A 21,885-nucleotide genomic window follows, 5' to 3' on the forward strand; every position below is an offset into this window, starting at 1 on the left:
CAGTGGTGACCCATCTGACCTCAGGGAAAAAACAAATAAAAACTTCTCCGAGCTGACACAGAAATGGCAGTGGCCAACAGTGGTGGCCACTGTTGGCCACCGACCTGAGAAGACAAGCTTCAAGAATCAAGTTACAGCTGGTGTAGAAATGACAGTGGGCCACCAGTGGTAGCCATCTGTGTGCAAAGGGTTAATGAGGGTGAATGAAATGATAATAAAAATGTTGGGAACTGAACAACTCATTCATATATGCAGATATTATTTGCACATGCCATCCTGTTTTTAATGCAACAAACCATTTAAAAGAATTCTGTTAACTGGACACAACATAAGAACCTCCAGAGTAGTCTAAAGGAGCTTAAATTTACCCAAAACTAGTTTATTTTTCAAAAAGTTTAATTTTCAAGAAAGTACCATTTTTGGCAATCTCAAGATTATAGGCCCCTCTTTTCTGTAGATCAAATGTAGAAATAAAAATTAAATATTTGATACCGTTTATATCAAAAAGAGTTCATATATCCCCACAACTTTTATTTTTTTTAGAAAAATTATTTTTACTTTTTTTGTTTTTAATGTGTTCTATAATCTCTCTTAATTGGACAACATATTATGCATTTCCTAACCTAATCTTTTATTAAGTCATTTTTAGACTATATGTTCTGTAGATAAATTCACAGTAAAATCGAATATTACCTATTTACAGGACTGAAATCAAAACACTGCAAATAACACCAAATTAATAAAATAATTTTATTAACAAAATATTCAATACTAATCAACAAAAGAAATATACATTACATGTTGTTTTTTAAGAAGATTTTCCATTTATCGTTATCTTCTTTTATTACCCTGTTTTCTTTTAATAACTTCTTTAAGTGGAGTTCTACAACATATTTTGCTGCCTGATGTAGACTTTCAGGTGTATTCTGCAAAAAAAATGATAAAGTTTTATCAAACATAGTCATAATTAGTTCATACAATTAGTATGAAAATATTAATAATATGTTAAGATTCAATCTCTTAGGAATATTAAAAAAACCTGAAGTGCTTTTAGTTGTTACACAACTTAGGAGGACAAAAAATCACATCTATTTTAACCAAACATTTTAGTCCTTAGTCAAAATATTCAACATAAATAATTTTTAATGTTGTTTCTCTAGAACAGTGATTCTCTCAACCTTTTTAGTTCCATGACCCCGAAAAAGTAAAAAAACATATGCCCCAACCCAATGAAACCTAGTTAAAACTATTCAGCTGCGTTGATAGTGACGCGATGTTTGCATGAAGTGTATGTACTCCTTGTAATTTGGTCTGTTTGCATAATATTCACTATGAGAGCATCATGTTAATGATATGTTTGAACACACGGGTGCTCTCAGCACAACGTATTGAAAAAGAGGAGTAAGGGATTGTAGAATGTCAGTTTAGTTTCAAGTGCAAAGTGTGCGTCTGGTGCCTTTATTTAAGGCACCAGAACTTTGTCATAAGCTCATCAGAATGTCTGCCAATAAAATGTTAAAACTACAATTCACATCTGAAAATTTAGATATGTTTCAGCTTGCTCATCAAAGTGAATATGGAAATCTAGTCACAGAAAGATTGAAAATATTAATCCTTTTTGTCACGTCTTACTTGTGCTAAAAACTAAATATAGAAATCATCTTTTATCACTTGAAAACAATTTTCTTTTGTGTTTTTAACATGATATCCATGTTTGAAGAAACTTTTAAATGAAAAACAAATGCAACCATCTTATAAATTTATTTTCATTACATGTGTATTTATAAATGTAAATAAAATGTTTATAATAAATTATTTTTCTCACAAAATGATTTCATTTTGTGACAATTTGCGGAATTTCCGCAATTGCTGGTTTATCTTTTAAAGATGACATCTTGCAGGTGACCTCCTCTTCTACGTAAACACTCACGAAGTCTCTTCATTAAATTGTTCATGGTTTGACGTAACATCTCAACTGGAATTTCCGCAATTGCTTCTCGGATCTTTGCCTTCAGTTCTTCTGTTGTAGCAGGTCTACTGTGGAACACTTTGCTTTTAAGGTGACCCCACAAAAAGTAATCACAAGCCGAGAGATCAGGTGATCTGGGATCATTTTGTGAAATGCCACACATTGTCCAAAAAATGCGTAAAAAGGCGTACAGCTACCATCGCTATTTGTGCAGTATGTGACGTTGCTCCGTCTTGTTGAAACCAGGCTGTGTTAAGAATTGGTGGAAATCTCTTTTGTTGTTCCACAACAAAGGTTTCAAGCATGGCTACGTAACGAGCCGACGTCACTGTAATCGCAAGATCGTTGTCATCCTCAAAAAAATAAGGGCCTATAACACCGTAAGATGACATAGCACACCACACGGTCACTTTCTGGCTGTGCAACAGATGCTGGTGTAGCTGCGCAGGATTTTCTTGAGCCCAGTATCTGAAATTTTGCTTGTTAACAAATCCACTGAGGTGGAAATGCGCTTCATCTGACATCCACCGTTTGTGAACAAACACATCGTTATGCTTCTGAACACACTTAACACTTCGTTTTAATGCTTCTGAAGCATTACATTACAGAATTGTGCTTGCACAACTGCATCGTTCGGTTTCAGTTCCTGGACGATCTGCAACTTGTATGGATGGAATTGCAAATTCTTCGAACACTTGAACTATGCAATTGTAAAGATGCTGAGAGACGACGGATTGACCGATGTGGACTTCGTGTGACAGCATCTTGTAAAAGCTTGAACATTCTATGGTGTACTGACGGTTCGCTCACGACCTGGATGTTTCTTTTTCATTGCCGAACCAGTTTCCTCAAAATTAGATATCCATGTTTTAATTGAATGTGTTGATAGAACACGGTCATGCCATCCCAGATTAAAATGACGGCAAAATTATCTATGCTCTCCCTCCACACTGTCATTGTTTTTGTAAAACGCTTTGATAGCAAATTCACGTTGCATACCACTCCAAGGATCCATGACAACTAAATGGCAGGTTAGGTTAGAGAGGCTGGCGCCACTTATCAAGTGGTACCAATCCCCCATGGCTACCAACACAACTTTCAAAATTTCTGTCATTATTGAAGTTACTAAAAAGAAGAAAAAATCAATTTACTGGTAGAAATTCATATGAGAGTCATGTTAACTCATCGTGGCTAACGAGACATTAATGTACTCAGAATTCTTTATGAGTGTGTAGATGAGGTGATTCTCAACCCACTATAAGTTCATTTTGTGCCTTAATGGATGTGTCTATTTAAAAATCTAAAAAATAAATTAATATTATAAATATTATATAAACAGGGTGATTCAAAGAAACGGGAAATTAAATAACGTTAATGAAAAATTTTTTTTAGAAAATGAATTTTATTGCATGTAATTGTACAAATGTTGCCATTTTACGATACACACATTTTAGTTTATTTTTTAAAAATGACATCTTCCAGGTGACCTCCTCTTCTACGTAAATACTCACGAAGTCTCTTCGTTAAATTGTTCATGGTTTGACATAACATCTCAACTGGAATTTCCGCAATTGCTTCTCGGATCTTTGCCTTCAGTTCTTCCATTGTAGCAGGTCTACTGTGGAACACAACTGTGTTCCACAGTTCCAGAATTAGATATCCATGTTTTAATTGGATGTGCTGGTGGAACATGGTCATGCCATCCCAGATTAAAATCCCAGGCAAAATTCTCTATGTTCTCTGTCCACACTGTCATTGTTTTTGTAAACCGCTTTGATAGCAAATGCACGTTGCATACCACTCCAAGGATCCATGACAACTAAATGGCAGGTTAGGTTAGAGAGGCTGGCGCCACTTATCAAGTGGTACCAATTGCCCACGACTACCAACACAACTTTCAAAATTTTCCGTTTCTTTGAATCACTCTGTATATATATATACACACACACACACACACACAAATACAATTGTTATTTTATATATATACTTACACATTCATAAATTGTTAACGTTTTACATTGTTTGCCTAGCATGAGTAATAAGTTAAATAATATATTAAACATGCTAAGATATTAAAATAAATAAAAAATATTGTAAGTAGTCAAATAATATGAAGCAAAAACTATCAACAATTTTTTTTTACTGATGAATTCACTGAAGAAGCTTCCCAAGTTTGTATATGGGAATATGAAAATGGAAATAGCATATGAAAAATACCATGCCTGACACGGATTCGAACAGGGACCTTCGGATAAAAGCCAAGACACTACCACTCAATCAAGAAGTACAAAAGTAGTGAATTCCAAAATTCACAAATTATTGTGAAAGTTTTTTATAATAGACTTTAAAATATAGTTCAAACATGCTATTCCAGATTCACTAAATAACTACCAAGAGTTGATAAATGTTGAAAAATGAAACGTCTTTAAGGAACTCTATTATATTAAGAGAACAAATGTTCTGACTCAAACCAACACTACTAATACAGAATCTCACAAGATGCTGGAGCAGCAGTCAAACTAACTTATAACTTCGCTATTAAGAATTTAGAGCAACTCAGAGCTTGCTTTGCAAACACTAACTGCACTAGATGGCAACACATGAGCCACTCTTATTGCATTGTATATGCTGTGTCAAAGGCACTGAATATTTTAGAATAATATTAATAAGGTGTTATGTTCATCAATATTATTTTTCTTTCTAGTGGCACTTTATTTCAGTGTTGTATTAAGCATATATCCATGTTATTTTAAAATAATAATGAACACTTAAATATTCTATTTATATATATAAAAAATGACAATTTTGTATTATTATAGACAAAGATAAAATATTAATAATAAACAAAAGTAATAAGTTAGCAGGAAATAATGTTGGATGAAGTAGGTGTTAAAAGGGAAACGTGTGAAGAGAAAGGATCATCAAATCTTGAAAGTGGTGAAAGTAAAGGTACAAATTTGTTAAAGCCAGAAAATATATGAAAATAAAATATTAATATTAAAAGATTGTAACCTAAAGAACAGAAAACCAAACAAGTTAGTTATTCTATTCATATTTTACCTTATATAATGACTTTACTATATCCAGTGACGTAATCGATTCATTTGAAATATGCAACAGCTTTATTATCTCATTTTCTCTCTGTGTTCTATGCTGTATATAAAATGTTATCTTTTCAATTGGATCCTTAAATAAGAAGGATACTAAAATTAACAATCAACTAATAAAAAATCACATACTTATTTTACATATTAAATAAAAACTATTTTCATTTTATTGTTTCACTTTAATAGGCTTTGTTTCACTTCACTTTAATTATTATATTAATTATTATCATGTGTTATGATCATTTGCATACAATGCTACCCAATAAACAAAGAAGTTAGAAGCACGCTTTGGTGAGGAATTTAATAAAGATACAGGACAATTTACCAGCTTTTTTAAATAAAAACACTGAATAGAAAAAGTTTCCTAAAAAACTTTTTTTAATCCAAGCCAATCTATTGGAAAAATCAAAATTAATGTTTTAAAATTTAGATTTAATTTCATAAACAATTTTTATGCTTGTTTTTTCTTTAATATTTATGGGCAACATAAATTAACCTTTAACTGTTTATGAAGGTAATACTACATTATTCTTGTTATTTTACTGCAGTATTGTTATCCCAACTGCACAATCTTTGGCACATTAAGCTGTTCAAAATATCACAGTCTACATCAGTTTTTAGTCTTACACAAGATATAATAATTTATTCTTATTCTTAGTTGTGCATTAGAGAAAACAAGTTCAATGTAACAAGCTGTAAAATCTTTTATTTTTTATTACTTATCAAAATACTAAACACTATATTTATACTACATTATAAAAATGCAGAATAAAATTTCACATCCAAGAGTGAATTTAGAAGTAATTAGAAACTGATTTTTTCACCTATTCAGTCTAGAATCTCATTTGTGCAAACACAGACTGCTGTCGTTTTTTAATAAAGATGGTCATAATCCACTGTTATAAATAGAATGTAATATAAATCAATCACAGCAAACTTGCATATAAAAAATAAGCAAAAGGAAGATTTTCAACTAAGCATTCATTTCATCAGTATAAAATTAAATAAAACATTAGTGCTGTCAAAAAATATAACAAATCTAATTTTACTATAGAAATACAATTTATAACATTCATAAAAATATGAACTTCAAACTGACCAAAAAATAAGTGTATAGATTTTTTTTTTCAAACAACCCTTTTGAGGGTACAATAAATCAGTTTTGGTTATACTTCCTTTGTGCCCACACTTCTTTCATACTTCAAAAGTGTCATCCCTTCTTTTCTACAGTCCACTTCCTTCCAATGTCGATATTTTCCTATCCTGATAACCTGGTTTCTAAATTACTTGTCTAAAAAGCCTCTTGTCGATTATTGTGTGTGTGTGTTGATTTTAATATTTTTCATGTCTTTCTCTTTCCTGAAACCATGTGAGCTTGATGTGTAACTTCTTGGCAAGTAAAAAAAATCTGTTATCACCCATCCTATGTTTATGTCCATAGAATTGTAATATTTTTTCCTCATAACATCTGTCATTTTTTCAACTTTGTAACATAGTTCTTTATTAGGTCATAATCTTAATTCCTATTTGCTGTTACTTTTAAGTCCTAGTATTCTCCTTTCAATCTTTTCTATTTTTCAAAAATTTCCAATTCTAATTAGTTTAAGTGTTTCTGCTGCATAAGTATTTTGTATCTAACCATTATTTAATAATGTCCTAGTTTTGTGTTCCTTGATTTTTAGTATATGCGTTTCTTGTAATGTGAAATGCTCTTTCCATTTTTTGTATTCTAGTTTCTATCATTATTTTTTTTCCTTTGTGGTGTTCAATATCCATTCTCCAACATATTTAAAGCAATCTGTTTTACATATGGTTTTATTCTTTATCTTAAGATACCGAGGTGCATAGCTGACATTATTTGTCATGAACTGCATTTTTACAAAGGATATTTGTAATCCTACCTTGGCTGCTTGTTTTTATGATTTGTTCTTATGCATTTTCAAGTGAGTATAATTAATGCCAAGACAAACGGCGAAAGCTAGGCAATCCACCATGATCGTATTTAAGTTTCTTCCAAGTTGTCTTCCCTTATTATTTATAGCTTTCCTCCATTCTCTAATCACCTTGTTTAATTCACAATTAAAAAAGAGGGGGTGATAAACCATCTCCTTGTCTTACACCTAATGTTATTTCAAAACTTTCTGAGAGTTCCCCTATAAACTTTACCTTAGATTTTATGTTTGTTAAGAATGCTTTAATTATTTCAGTTGTTTTATTTTCCAGTCCCAATTATTTTAGAATGCTGATTAGTGCATTTCTGTCAATTAAATCATACACCTTTTTAAAATCTAAAAAGTCATCAATACATATTTCAAGCTCCTGATTTTCCTAATTTCTAAGAAGTTTTTTAGGTTTGTGATTTTTTCTGCACAGGATTTATCTTTCCTAAACTCTCCTAATTGTGGGTCAAGTACTGTTTCAGCTCGGTTTAAGAGTGTTTTGGGCAGGATTTTATGTCACTGGTAAGAGTGTCCTCTGCAATAACTAGGATCTGTTTTGTCTCCCTTCTTGTGCAGTGGATGTATTAACACAGATGTCCATCCTGATGGTAGAGTGTTTTTTCCCAGATATTTTTATTAATCTTGTCAGATCCTTTATCATATTCTCACTACAGTTTTACCGCAGTTTCGCACATTGTCTTCTCCAGATGCTTTGTTAGATATTTGTGTTCGACTTAAAATGGTGTTTTCAAGGTTAAAAGTTTTCTTGTAGGGGTTGTAGTTGTGTAGTTTCTTTAAGTATTCTGCAATTTTCCATGTTATTATATGCAGTTTTTAGTGTTTCTGGATCTTTAAAATGTAAACTTGATGTATGTTTTGTTAATTTAGTTTTGAATGTTTTACAAGAGATAATTCTATTGAAGTTAGCTGGTCTTTTAGATTTTGCAGTTTGACCTTTTTAAGACCCTTAGACATTATTTTCCTAGCTTCTTTAAAGGCTTTCCTGTTCACATCATTTTTATTTGCACTCCAGATATCATTTTATTATTTATACTATTTCACAACGATGCCACCAACATGCAGGCACTTCTCTTTTACAGATTTTGATCAAAGAACGCTGCTAAAATAGATCACAAGTAGCCAGTTAGTAATTAACCCCAACCATGAGCTCCTCATTTATTTCAAAGAACTAGATAGCCCATTAGACCTTCATCTTAATTAAAAGATACTTGATGACAAGTTTAAGCTGCAGATGAGTTAGTAAAAAAAATCCCTCACCTGAACAGTCCTTGAAATATACCCTTTGTGTACCCACTGAGCAGGGCAGGGCCATGCAGAAGAAAAACACTTTATGACCACCCCACATCATCTATTTTCGATTGTAATTTTTTATTTCTATTCTAAAAGCACAGTTGTTTTACAAAATTTCATAATTATATTTGCCAATTAACACTTTTTTATTATTTCTTCTTTTTTATTTGTTTACTTAGTTTCTTACACATACAATTCTCTCACTGTCTGGTGTGATCATTTAACAATCGAACTGCTACCTAGTTTTAGATCTTTGGTAAACATTTATTGTAAAATGTTGTAAAGTGTTTTCTTGTTTTTCAACATATTTCAATAACCATTAACAACATCTCTTTATTTATATAAGATATGTTTGAGGCTAACAAGCATAAACTGATAACTGTTATTTTCTTCTGATAGCATAATGAATGCTGGTAATTCTCAAGAGATTTACTTTTTTTACATGTAAGGTTGATATAATTGATTTATTCTGTGCAGTTATGATCATTTTTACAATCACTTCTAACTTGTGTAAATGTTTTTATTGTAATCCCAAAAAAAAGAAAAAAAATTAATATTTCTAAATTTTAAACTGTAATTATGTTTAATTCGTATTCTTTATTATAATGTTCTATCATAATTTTTATGAAATTAATTCAAAGCAGGTTGATACTCAATTAAATAATGTTGTTAAGACCCAGTAAAATATTTTGAGGGGTGAAACAGAACTTACTGTAATAATAGGTCCATGTCCAGGATATATAACAGACGGTTGTAATGACTGTATGATTTTAAGTGAATTAATGTAAGTATATAAATCTTCAAATACTGCTGTACCTTCACCGAGTATACAGTCACCACTAAAAACTGCATTTTCTTCTTTCAGTTGCAATACAACATGATCTGTTGCATGCCCTGGAGTATGTATTACACTAAAGATTTTCAAAAGCATACATTAAACATTTTAATCATTTAATTCTTACAGGTCTAAGCATATAGATTCTTAATATCTATAATCTAATAGATCAAACAGCTAATAGGTTCTTAATATCCAAAATAAATTTATTTTCCTTTAAAAAAAAATTGACAAACATAAAACATGTGGTTAATAGTATCAATACTTTTTTGTAAAAGTTTGTGATTTTACTCACATTAGTTTACTTTTTTATTATTGTTGTTTTTTTGAGGGGGATGAGGAGACCTGGTTTCACCTGATAAGCAATCAACCATTAGGTTTCCTGTCTAACTGATGGGCAGGAAATAGAGTCCTCAATCGGGTGAAAAAGGAGAATCTATTCATTAGAGTAAATCAAGATAGTTTACCATCTTGCCTAGGGCTAATTCTTTTCTTTTAACAGAAATATACTTTGCATACCACAGTTACAAGATCACTTATAACTTGTAAATAAATATGTTTATTTTGAATAAATTCTAGGAATCATAATGATGGAAATACAATCTTAATGTTATTTTTAATTATTTAATTTATAGCCTCTATTTTCGTTTTAACATTTGCATGCAAAATATAACTTTACCTATAAAAATTGTGTTCTAGAAACAAAAATGTCATGAAATATTGATAAATCTAAATTTAAATAGAATTATACCTTATATTTTATATTTAAAACTGTAAAAAAAAAACACACTATGTTAACTGTAGAATTCATTTCGCACCAAAAAAAAATTACAAACACAATAGATAGAACAAATAATAAGGATGTTTTGCATGAATGTTTCAATTACATAAATATTTCAATCAAATTCCAACTTGCCATGCAATGTTGGTATCTAGAATACAGTTATGTTAAAAAAGTGGCCATCCTGAGAATTCAAAAAGTGTTATTCAAAAGACCGTAGTATAACATCAAGCCATAAAATTAATGAACTTTTTATTTCTAACTTCTGTAAGAAAAATAATTCAAATGGAGAATAAAGTAAAGCCATCAAGTAAAAACTTATGTAATGTTTTTCTAAACTGATTTTTAACAATTTAGTTTTCTCCAAAGATACATAATCCAATGGTCTAAATATTTATAATTACTAAATACATGTTACACATATATGTATGTATTTTGTAATATATTATTTCTTTTAAGTAGAATCTTTCTACAGTATCTGCTTTTCGCCATATTACAAATGGAATACCATTTGTAATAATACAAATTGTATTATATATAATACAAATGGTAATTGTAATAATACCATTCCATAATACAAATGGAATTCAAATCTATGAGCAATATAATCTCCTTTACAACAAATATTGTAGAATTTAATGAACAAATAGAATTGTTGTTCTGTAGACATTGCCAGCATCTGAATAATACATCCCTAAAAATATTGCATATCAATAATTTAATCAGAATTTTGTTTTCATTTACTTCCTTCTTATTACTATTAATTATTTATTATCTTGACATTAAATAAAGATTTTCCTACCTTCACCAAAATTCCAATTCATGCCTCCAAAAGGGTAAAAGGTCATTAATCCTTTCATCATTCTGATTATCCTTTAATAGAATCTGTGATTTTATATAGATTTAATCTGAACAAATCTCTAATCTAAATGAAAATTTACAACATCTAAGATTATTTCTAACAATATATAGTTATTATACTACATATAGAAACATATGTTTAACATACTTTAATGTGGCTCCTTCAATGGTGAATGTTTGTCCATCAGATAATTCATACAATTTTACACAATTATACTGTTTTTGGTCTTCTTCTACATCACTTCTCTTATACTTCCATACTTTACAACCTATAAGTTACTAAAAATTATTCATGTTCTACAAACATTTTATTAATACATACACATACTAAAAATATTTAATCAACTGTCTCTGTAAGCATAATGCATTAAATATTTTAACTATTTAAACCACAAAGGCAAGAGAATAATAACACACTCAGGTATTGCTTTCATAGTTACTAAAATGATAATGTCAGTCTAATTTTTTAGAATACATATTTTAATATATGTTTCTTATGTCTCGTAATGCTTTAAATATAGTTTTACTTTTTATTTGGTTAAATATGATATAACAAAACAGTATCACAATTTTACAGGGTGGGGGTTTAAATATTATTTTAATAAATTAGCCATAAATATTTTTTTATGGGATAAGAAAACAGATACTACTTTGCTTAGTAACACACTAAGTAATTAATTTTATGGTATACTTTCCCTGATGATGTGGTAACATGATAAAATTTCTACCACACCAGTGTCTGTAAGTAAAATACCTACAATCTATAAAAGAAACAAACCTGTTTATGGAATACAATGTGTCTATCCAAAAGAGCAACTGATAAACTTTCAAACTGAAGTAGCCTTCAATCCTTTCATTAACTTCAATTTTAAATTTAACTTAAATTTTCATAAGTAATTAATGCAGTAATCATATTTACAAAAACAAATCCCATCTGTACCTGCTTTTGAATTGAGAATATGACATTTTTTAAGCTGATACTTGAGAACATAAAATCAGCATAGCCAACATAATCAGCTTATGCTGATTAAGCAAAACTTCTCTTAATATTTTTCTTTTAATGTAAAATTTTCCTGTTCATAAATATTTGTTGATTCATACTATTTTTCACCAAAAATACATAAATAAAACATATGTATGCATTCAATATAATTAAGTATACACAATAAATAAAGTAGGTTTGTTTTATAAAATGAACTAATTATTCAAAAATTTAAAATATCTAACATAATGTAATATCAACATAATATAATGTATCAAAAATTTTAACTTTTAATCACCATAAAATAAAAAATATAGAAAACAATATGCAGTACATTAAAAATAATACTAAACTGGTAAAAAAATATATATCTTAAATTTTATAGTCTAACACAAAATAATAAATCATCAAACATTTTATGAACAAGACAGTTTATTTAAGATAGTTAACTACTAGCTCCGTTACAGAATCGCCTGTGCTGTCTGGTTACTTGCGATTCCTATCATGTTTTTTTTGTTTCTGTTTTATGTTTTTTAGGCAAGTAACTGGAAGCAGGTGCAGCTAGTCGCACATACAGTAACAGTGGCAGTGACTGTGTTGGTTGAGCCACTTACTGTCACACCCTCTTAAAAAATTAAAATTAAAAAACCCCAAAAATGATTTTTAGATTTTATCTGACAGGTACTTGCAAGCCAAAATCTACTGAATATCTCGTTTAGTATAGTCAGGATTGTGAAAATTTGAGAAAATACTCACCAAAAATCAGCCTAACTTCATTTGTTACTGATAAATTCAAAAAATAGCCAGGTTTCAAAAAAAAATTCAAAAACCCATTTTAACCTTTAAACTTGAAATTTCAAAACAACCAGAAATTGGTTTTTAGATATTCACATGAAGATTACGCACACCAAAAAATCAAGTTGATATCTTCATTTGTTACAAAAAAATTCAAAAGATAGTAAATTTAATTGCTACTCCATTTTTAGGCTTACCATATTTTTTGGGGTCCAACCTAGGACATATTTTTGAAATTACTTAAAAGTCTTAACAGTTTACTGGAACATTAAACTTTATTTAATCAGTTGTATTTCACTAGACATTACTTTTTTCAGAAATGGTTTGTTTGTTTGTTTGTTTTAATTACATCATAAAATTCACAAGAAAGTTCTGAATTAATTTTAACAATTATCAAATGTTAAACTGTAGATACTGAAAGTCTATCCCTTTCTGCATACCAAATGTTTGCTGTAATTGAAAAAAACTTTGAAAAAAAAAACTTTGTAATTGAAAACAAAAGCAGATGTCCCAGGCAAAGATATCGCAAACTCAACCATTTTAGAAATATTGTAACATGAAATATCAGTCTTTTGAAATACCTTAAAAATTGCTTTCCACTTCTCTTCAATAGTATCATATATTTTTCAGAACTTGAACCACAACCTATCCTTTGGTTTTGAATTACATGGTTCAACAATGTACATTCATCAAATAGGTCATCAATATTTATGGAATCTTTTATAATTTCATTAACAACTTGTGCACTCTCTTCTAAATCAGACCAGGCGATTGCAGTTTGTAGATTTATCCACTGAAACTTACTAACTTAATCAAAACTGGTTCTCCACAACTCTAAGTGCTGGATACTAGAATAATAAAAATTATCTACACTTGAGAAGAATATTTTGTTCCTGAACATCATTATTTTCTTTTAGAGTGCATAGCAATTTTTTGGCAGAAAATGATATAAAATTGTGGGTTTTTCTTTCCTGAAGTTGACAAATTAATTCAGAATATTCTGAAATGCTTCTGTTGCTGTGATAGAATTAGCATCCAATTTCAGAACTACATTATTAAATAACTGTAAAGTACCATATAAAAATGTCAAAAACAGTTCACTTCCTTGATTTTCAAAAAAATCAAATAATAATTTTGGACACTTGTCACAAGATAAGAATTATGATTTTAGGCCATCAAAAATGGAAAGAATTCTTTCTATTGTAGGTAACAAACTAAGGAGCCTTGTGCTGTTATGAAGTAATACTTTTTTGTAATCTGTTTCCAGAAATTCACTGAACTTCATTACTCTTACTGTATATATGTGAAAATATTTATAAAATTTTATAACAATAACTTCTATGTTCAGGAGTAGAGAACCATATGCTGTTTGTAATGAACTGTGAACAATGTGGGCTGAACAACCAATTCCTAAAATAGATCTATTTAAATCACTTTAAACTTTTCTGAACACATTTTCATTCCCCTTTCTCTTCACACCATCAAAATTACTGTTAATGTTATCAGCAGTGTTCAAGTTTGTATTTTTTCACACACTGCAAAAGATACAGAGTCAAAGCAGTTTCACCAGACACTTCATCAAGATTTAAAAGTTTAACTTGAATTCCCTCCTCCAGACTGAAATATCTTACAACAATCAGAACAAGTTTTACTTCACTTCTTTTTTAGCTATCCATCATTACTGTTACATAATTAACGTATTCCAAAGAACGGAACACATTATCAAATATAAATGGCAAAATAACGTTAACAATAATTGCCTCGTTTTTGGTTCTAGCAGATGAAAATTTTGGGTCATATAATTTTTTAACCAGTTTAGATGTACAGTCTGATGTTTTGAAACTGAGTTTGTGTCTAGCAGTATGGTATGAAAATGTAGCTTCTCCAGCAGCACACTCCAGATCACTGTTATTATTATTTCCATCTTTGGCTTTAAAAAAATTTCTTATGTTTGCTAAAGCAGTAGCATTAATAGCACTCCCACCTTTAACTGTTTTCATGTGGTCTTCAATATCACCCTTTCCTTTATGTGCAACAGAAAATTCTTCAATACATAGTGTGCAATAAACACGTTCATTGCTACTGTCATTACAAAATTTCAAAAATTTGTATTCATGTTGCAGGTTAACATTAAACACACATTTTCTTTTGCCCATTGCTAGACGATGAGACAAGCAATGGGCAGATAAAATGATCAAAAACATGCAAACAAATTACTTCACACGCAAAAACAACATAAACAAATTGCCCCTGTTGTGTTGCTAAATGACTTAAGTAAAAAGTTGTGGCAAGACTGGTGGCCACGCCTCCATCAAAATCAATGTCAGCACTTGCTCCAAGGTGAGATGCACGGCTGTAAGAAAATGTTTAAAAACATAAAGTCGACCATATAGGTCTAGATTTTTAAAAAATCCTTGCCGGTTGTAAAATTCTTTAACCCCAGACATTTTTGCAATCCTGGACAGCACTAAAAAACCAGGACTGTCCGAGCTAATCCCGGACATATGGTAAGCCTATCCATTTTACCCCTTTAAACACAGAATTTCAAAAAAAGTTTTCTTAGTGAACACTTGAACCATAAAAAGAACATGTATACAAATTTCCATCAGTATTTATCTTCAGTAGTTTTTGCTTGGCGTTGATTACATTCATGATATGTTTTTTCTTCAATTTCAATAAGACTTCTGATGAAAATATCTTGGGAGCGGCTTGTCATAAGAAAGGATCATGAGAATTTAGCAGCCCAAATGAGAAATGTAGCACCGTAACAGATTATTTACACATTTTAATAAACAATTTTTCACCTTAATACAGCCTATGACAATCTGGATTACATAATAAACTACTGTTAACATTTGGTAGCGGTTCTTCAAATTTTTGCTAGGAAACAAACAAACGTTTCCTCTTTATAGAATAGAGAGATTAGATAAGAAAACTGAGTCCTTAATAATGCTAAATGACCCACACTTTTTAAAAAAATTAGGCAAAAGTGAAAGCTTAAATTTGGGCTACAGGCTTGAAATCTGATGTACATTTCCAGAAAAATAATGTTTATGTAATTGCAAAAGTGGTAATGAATTTCTATTGTTGGGAAAACATGAAAAGATGAACTTTATTTAGAAAATTGATTTGCAGCTGTTTTGTAATAGTATGAATGAACACTGCTGTGAAATGCTGCTAGTTTGAAAATGGTACAATTAAGTGTGTTCCAGTGGAGTGGGAAGAACAGTTTCACACCCAATTGATGACCACAAAGAGTGGGCAGAATTTGTCATTATAGTTTGAATGAACACAGATATTAATTTATTTGTCAGTTTAACAAAATCAAAAAATTAATTTAAATAGATGTCTTTTTACAGTTCATGTTTGTGGTGGCCTCTTTAGTAAAAAACAATTTTTTTTTTTTCTAAATAGAGAATATGCTTTATACACTGACAGGCAGAATATGATGAAAAATAAATGGAGTTGAAATGAAACAGATTAGGAGGTACAGTATTATTAATAAATAGTTTGTCATGAGGCTTTATGTGAACGTTTTGGCATTTAAGAATGCACAAAAAAATATTACATTTAAATCTTACATCATTTTTAATTGATTAAATTTAAAAAATGAAAAACTTTTCTGTAGTGTTATCGAGAAGTAATACATTGAAAAGCTGCAAATAAAATTGATCTGCAGCTTGATGTTTTAAAATGACTTACGATTGTTAAACAACTGATTCCTCAGTTACATCCAATTATTTCAGTATAAAAACTCAAAGGAGAGCAATTTGGTTGCAGTGGAAAGAGATCAACTTCCTTTAGAACACTGTCAGCTTCGCTCAGTCTCTTCTGATTATTTAGCTAAATATATTTCCAAATTTATTGTTATTTGGCATAATGAGGTAAAGGTTACAGTGACGTCATTGTTAATCACAAAAGTGTTAGGCTAGCATTAGAATACCTTCTTCTTTTTTTTTCCTATTTGTAGCCTCCGGGAATCACTGTCAGGTATTACTTCAGAGGATGAATGAGGATGATATGTATGAGTGTAAATGGAGTGTAGTCTTGTACAGTCTCAGTTCGACCATTTCTGAGATGTGTGGTTAATTGAAACCCAACCACCAAAGAACACCGGTATCCATGATCTAATATTCAAATCTGTATAAAAGAACTGCCTTTACAAGGATTTAAATGTTAATAACAATCATCCTTGACACCCTGATTCTGAGATAAGTGAAATTAATTTACAATCATTGCCAAATAACAAAAATATTTTTTGGCAAATTTTTGTTGGCCAGAGTGCAATACCCAAGATATTAATACTATCAAACAATGCAATTTTACTGGTAATGATATGTATTATTACTGTTTTGTTTAACACAGAATAGTTTGCATGTAAATTTGTAAAGTTTTAATATTCATAAAGCTGCAAATTAAGATAATTATAAATAACATAAGTACAAAAGTCTCAAATCTCTTAAATTATCAATTCAGTAATTTTATGTGAATTAATAATGCAATCAGATTATTTGACCTGTAATTTATCAATCTGTCCATCAAGAAAATTGCATTTGTAGAACATAATGTCCCAAGTGACAACACTCACAAAAATATATCACTCAAAAAGTGAATACTTCACTTACAACAAAATATTCAAAATTAACGTAAACTAAGATTAATACATAAAATAAAAAATCATCAATCAGTTATTACAGCTATTTTGTGATACCTAGACTGAAAATTCACCCTCTATGAAAGTACATGTTCTTTGTTCAATGGGTTTAATTTACATAATTATCTTGAGAGTGACTAGAGACTGGACACCACCTGCACAGAGTTAGCAGTCATTTGCAAAGTGTTATAATCAGAAAATAAAAATACACATTTAAATATTACAAAATACAAATTCTTTGCAAACTTCTATGACACAATTACTTACAAAAAAAATTCTTTCTTGATAATCTTTGTATACAAATAGATTTTTAAGTTTTGCTCTTACAGCAAGTTATATAAATTAAAACAAAATTATTACCTGGTGATACTGTCTCTATTACATCACGAACACCACCAACATGATCATGATGCCAGTGAGTAACTATTATATGTTCTAATAAAATTTTATTTTTATTTAATACTGCTTTTAGATTATTTATGTACTGAGGAATATGAGCATCACCAGTATCCAACAATATTCTCCTATCAAAAAGAAAAAATGCAGTGTTAATTATATAATTAACACTCAAGAAAAATATTAGTATCACTGAAATATATAAGATTAGATTATCTGGAAAATGAATTTAATAATTAGTCACTGCACAATCAGTAATGCATAATCATCATAAACTTCAAATATATATGAAAACAATTCTGAACAATGATGAGGGGGAAGATTTATAATCCAAGGATTTATTTCAACTGCCAAACTGTAAAAGTAAACATATTATCTCACGGTTAATTTCAAATATCTTTCATAAACTGCAATCTTCTAAATATTATGTCATTCTATAAACATTTAAAATATAATTTTTTAGCCCACATCAGCTTGTACAAAGGAAGTATCATTTATCATGCAGCAGGATTTCAGAAGTAATTTAAAGAAAAGATTTTTTGCTTAAATGCATATTTCTTCTGCAGTTTTCATTTTAAAAAATGTATAATGTGTTGTTTACTTTTTCAGCAAAAGAAAGATTAACCAAAGAACATTCAAATATAAACCAGAATTTTTTACATGCGAACTGAGGAAAAGTAAAGAATGTGGTGGGGTTAGTTGGATAAGTGTGGAGGGGAGTAAGTGGCCAGCCATGCCCATAAGTCATGTTTCCAAGTCAGTAATAAAATGTCTGAGCAGGAGATAGATACCATTGCCGGATGCGCAAGAATTATAATCCAATTTCTCACCAAAGAAGGTGAATCTTCAGAAATTTTAACTCAATTACAGGCACAGTTCGAAGATGCTATCCTATCAAAAAATCAAGTGTTTGATTGGTCTAAAATATTTTGTTGTGGCCGTGATGCAATGGAGAACAAACATTGTCTTTAGACCAACATCAATGATGACAACAATCAGGCCATTTTGTGAAGGTGACTGCCACATAATCATCATTGAGATTGCATCACAGGTAGACATAACTGTTAGGACCGTGCATACAACGTTGCAGATACTTTTGAATATAGCAAAGTTTTAGTGAGATGGCCTCCATGTCTTCTCACTGAATCACAGAAAAACGTCTGGAAAGATCGCTAACAGATGTTGGCGACTTCTGAATTTGTTTGAGAAAGGAGGAAAGGCATTTTTGGACTGTATTGTACCTGTGACAAAACATGGGTCCACCACTACACCCCAGAAAGCAAAAGAATAATTATGGTGTGGAGGAAAAGTGGGGACGGGGAGTGCCCCTTCCCCACTTTTCCCCACAAGTGTTTCTTGGCCTTGATCCACTGATCAAGACCAAGAAACACTTGTCAGCTGGAAAAGTTCTGACAACTGTGTTTTGGGATTCAAAAGGTGTGCTGCTGATTGATTTCCAACACAAATGAAAAATGATAAATGTGACATACTACCACCAGCTGTTGGATGAGATCAGGGCTACTTATCACAACAAACGACACCAGCAACACATTCACAACATCCTCTTCCATGATAACACACGGCCACATACAGCAACTAAGACTCACAATACAGCCAGTAAAATTCATTGGACATCACTTGAACAATCACCGTACAGTCCAGAGTTGTCACCTGGACTGTAACATGATGTCCACATGTTTGGTTTACTGAAAAACTTTAAGAGGAGAAAAATTTTGAAGATGATGTCACAGTCGAGCATTATGTGCACAAGTGGTTGTTGGGGCAATAATCTTGTATTTTTGATGAGAAAGGATACAATGGACAAAATATTTATGTGGTAAGTTTGCATGATGATAAATAATATCCTTATATGCACCACACAGTTTCTCTGAGATTTACAAAATTTTATTTTAATTTAAGAAAATAACACTTTTATCTGATGGTGAATCAGCAAATTAGTAAGTGTAATAGTTAGTTAAGTAAAACTGCATTTAATTTGCATACTCCTGGCCTACTTCATTAGTTGACATTCTGAGTCTGAGTGTGCTTAATAAACTAATAAGTTTATATCATGTGTTTGTTTATAGTTTTGAAAGCATAAACAATATTTTGAAGAAAATATTGGTAACACCTTTTTCTGAAAATTTTGGCAATTTTAAATTAATGTTGCTTGATAAACGTACAGCAGTGTAAAAAATAATCTCCCGTCTCTAGAAGTGTTTTGGGATTTTCTTATTTTATGTAGCATGTTTTACATAAGAATACTTAGTTAGCAAACAGGTAGTTAGTTATAAGTAATTATACTGGATACTGGTATCCAGTATACTATCCACCAGTATACTATCTACCAGTATCTGGTACTGGATACCGGTGTTCTTTGGTGGTTGAATTTCAATTAACCACGTATCTCAGGAATGGTTGACTGGGACTGAACAAGACTAAACTTCATTTACATTCATACATATCATCCTCTGAAGAACCTTATGGTGGTTCCGGAGGCTAAAGAAAACGAGAGAGGTAGTTAGTTAACTTTTGCAAGACAGTTTATTATATAATGAGGTCTTACATATAGTTTTCAGGTGAAGTAGAGTATGTAAACTGAGAAGCTTGTATAGGTAATGGTGTGCAGGGTAATTAAGTGAGTTTGAATATTAGTGTTACAGTTGTAATGAGCTTTAAAACTTGACTATTCTAAGTACAGTGAAACCAAGAAACAGTGGTGGCTCACGTATAAGCATTGTGGGGAACTGCAGCACCCCCTATTTCCACTTGATATTATAGATAACATTTAATATAATAAGTCCTTTTTTCTTTAATTCTTTCTTTATACTTGTACAATATATAATCCTTAAGCTTTATGTCAGTAGCCATACCCCAGTTTATTAAAAAGATACAAAAATCTTTGTATGGAACTGTGCACTTCATAGTTCTAGCGGCATGATGTTTGGCTGTGTGCATGCGCACATAAGAAGCTGCACGTGAGGCTGCGAAGGGAGAGAGAACACTGTCACTCCTGCAGTGCTGATCCTGATGTACTGGTGGAAGGTCGTTTTTTTTTTACTCTGCATGTATTGTGCTTAAAAACTGTGGATCATATCCCTTAACATTATAAAGTGTACAATTAGATTAATTAAAAGAGGGTTGTTAATTGCTATAAATTTAAAATATGTAACATTTCTCCATGCTGTTCAACAAATGCAAATTAAGTTTTCTACTAAACGAACTAATTTCAATTACAAAACTAATTTCAGACTGAATCTAGATTTGTCTCATATTCGTTTTTCTTTTAAAATATAATAATTTTTTGTCCAGTACTAATTGGGCTATTCTTTAAAGTTATATATAATTAAATCTGAGCCTCATTTTGACAGTTTTGCTAATTCAATATCCCCCCATATTTTTATACATGTCATTAAAGTTTAAGATATTGTAGGTTTTCATTATTTTCCTTCATATATGGTATAGCAACTTCATGTGACAAAATTTACAATTTTTATTACAACTAATACTACTGCATCTTATACTAGTTTTTGATGACGATGACGTTCGTGCAATTATTGGTATCAGAAGTGAATTTTGATCAATAGTTTTACTTCTTAAAAATTCTTATTTCCAATTCAAATTTGGACTGCATTACTTGTAATTGCATCTTTTGACTGCAGTCAAAAATGCCCGATTTCTCTTATCATCCTATAAAAACTATTTAATGTGCAACAGTTAAGTGTTTTGAGTGCAATTTAATCTATACATTTAAAAAATCTTTATCAATTTATATTAAAAAAAACTCATAATTATCATGTAAACAAATATACAGCTGAGGAAAGCGATTAATTTAAAGCTTAACTCAAAAATGTAAATTGTAAAACAAAATGTTATGGTACGCATAGCAATACCTATTTCCAGTTCCAATTAAATAAGTATTAGTTCCTTGTAAAGTCATAGGACCAGGATTACATCCTAAAATTCTAGTAACCCTAGACGTAAGCTTAGTAATATTAGGAATGATAGCTGACATTCTGGAACGCACAACCAAAGATAGCATTCAAGGGTAAAACTAAAATCACCACAAACTTCCGTAAATTCCGTAAATTAGAACATAAAAACCTATAAAAGTAATATAATAAAGATAACCTAATTGCTCATAAGGAAAAAGTAACAATTCATCACTACATGCAAAAGTCGTAAACGACTGAAAATTCGATACGAGGAAAGATGTCGTCCAAAGGATTTAAATATCGATTTTTACTATGTGAT

General features: G+C 30.5%; 1 protein-coding gene across 1 annotated transcript; it reads right to left on the bottom strand.

The window, feature by feature from the left end:
* Positions 1-726: 726 nt before the first annotated feature.
* LOC142319544 (endoribonuclease LACTB2) lies at positions 727-21,835 on the bottom strand. Its single transcript, XM_075356934.1, has 6 exons — positions 21,525-21,835; positions 17,596-17,759; positions 10,953-11,073; positions 9,040-9,238; positions 5,030-5,155; positions 727-926 (listed from the first exon to the last, which is right to left on the bottom strand). Exons 1-6 carry the CDS (start codon positions 21,671-21,673, stop codon positions 795-797), a joined length of 891 nt encoding a protein of 296 aa, XP_075213049.1. The 5' UTR covers positions 21,674-21,835; the 3' UTR covers positions 727-794.
* Positions 21,836-21,885: the final 50 nt, after the last annotated feature.

This window comes from Lycorma delicatula, chromosome 2 (assembly GCF_047948215.1).
Source record: "Lycorma delicatula isolate Av1 chromosome 2, ASM4794821v1, whole genome shotgun sequence".
Lineage (NCBI taxonomy): Eukaryota > Metazoa > Arthropoda > Insecta > Hemiptera > Fulgoridae > Lycorma > Lycorma delicatula.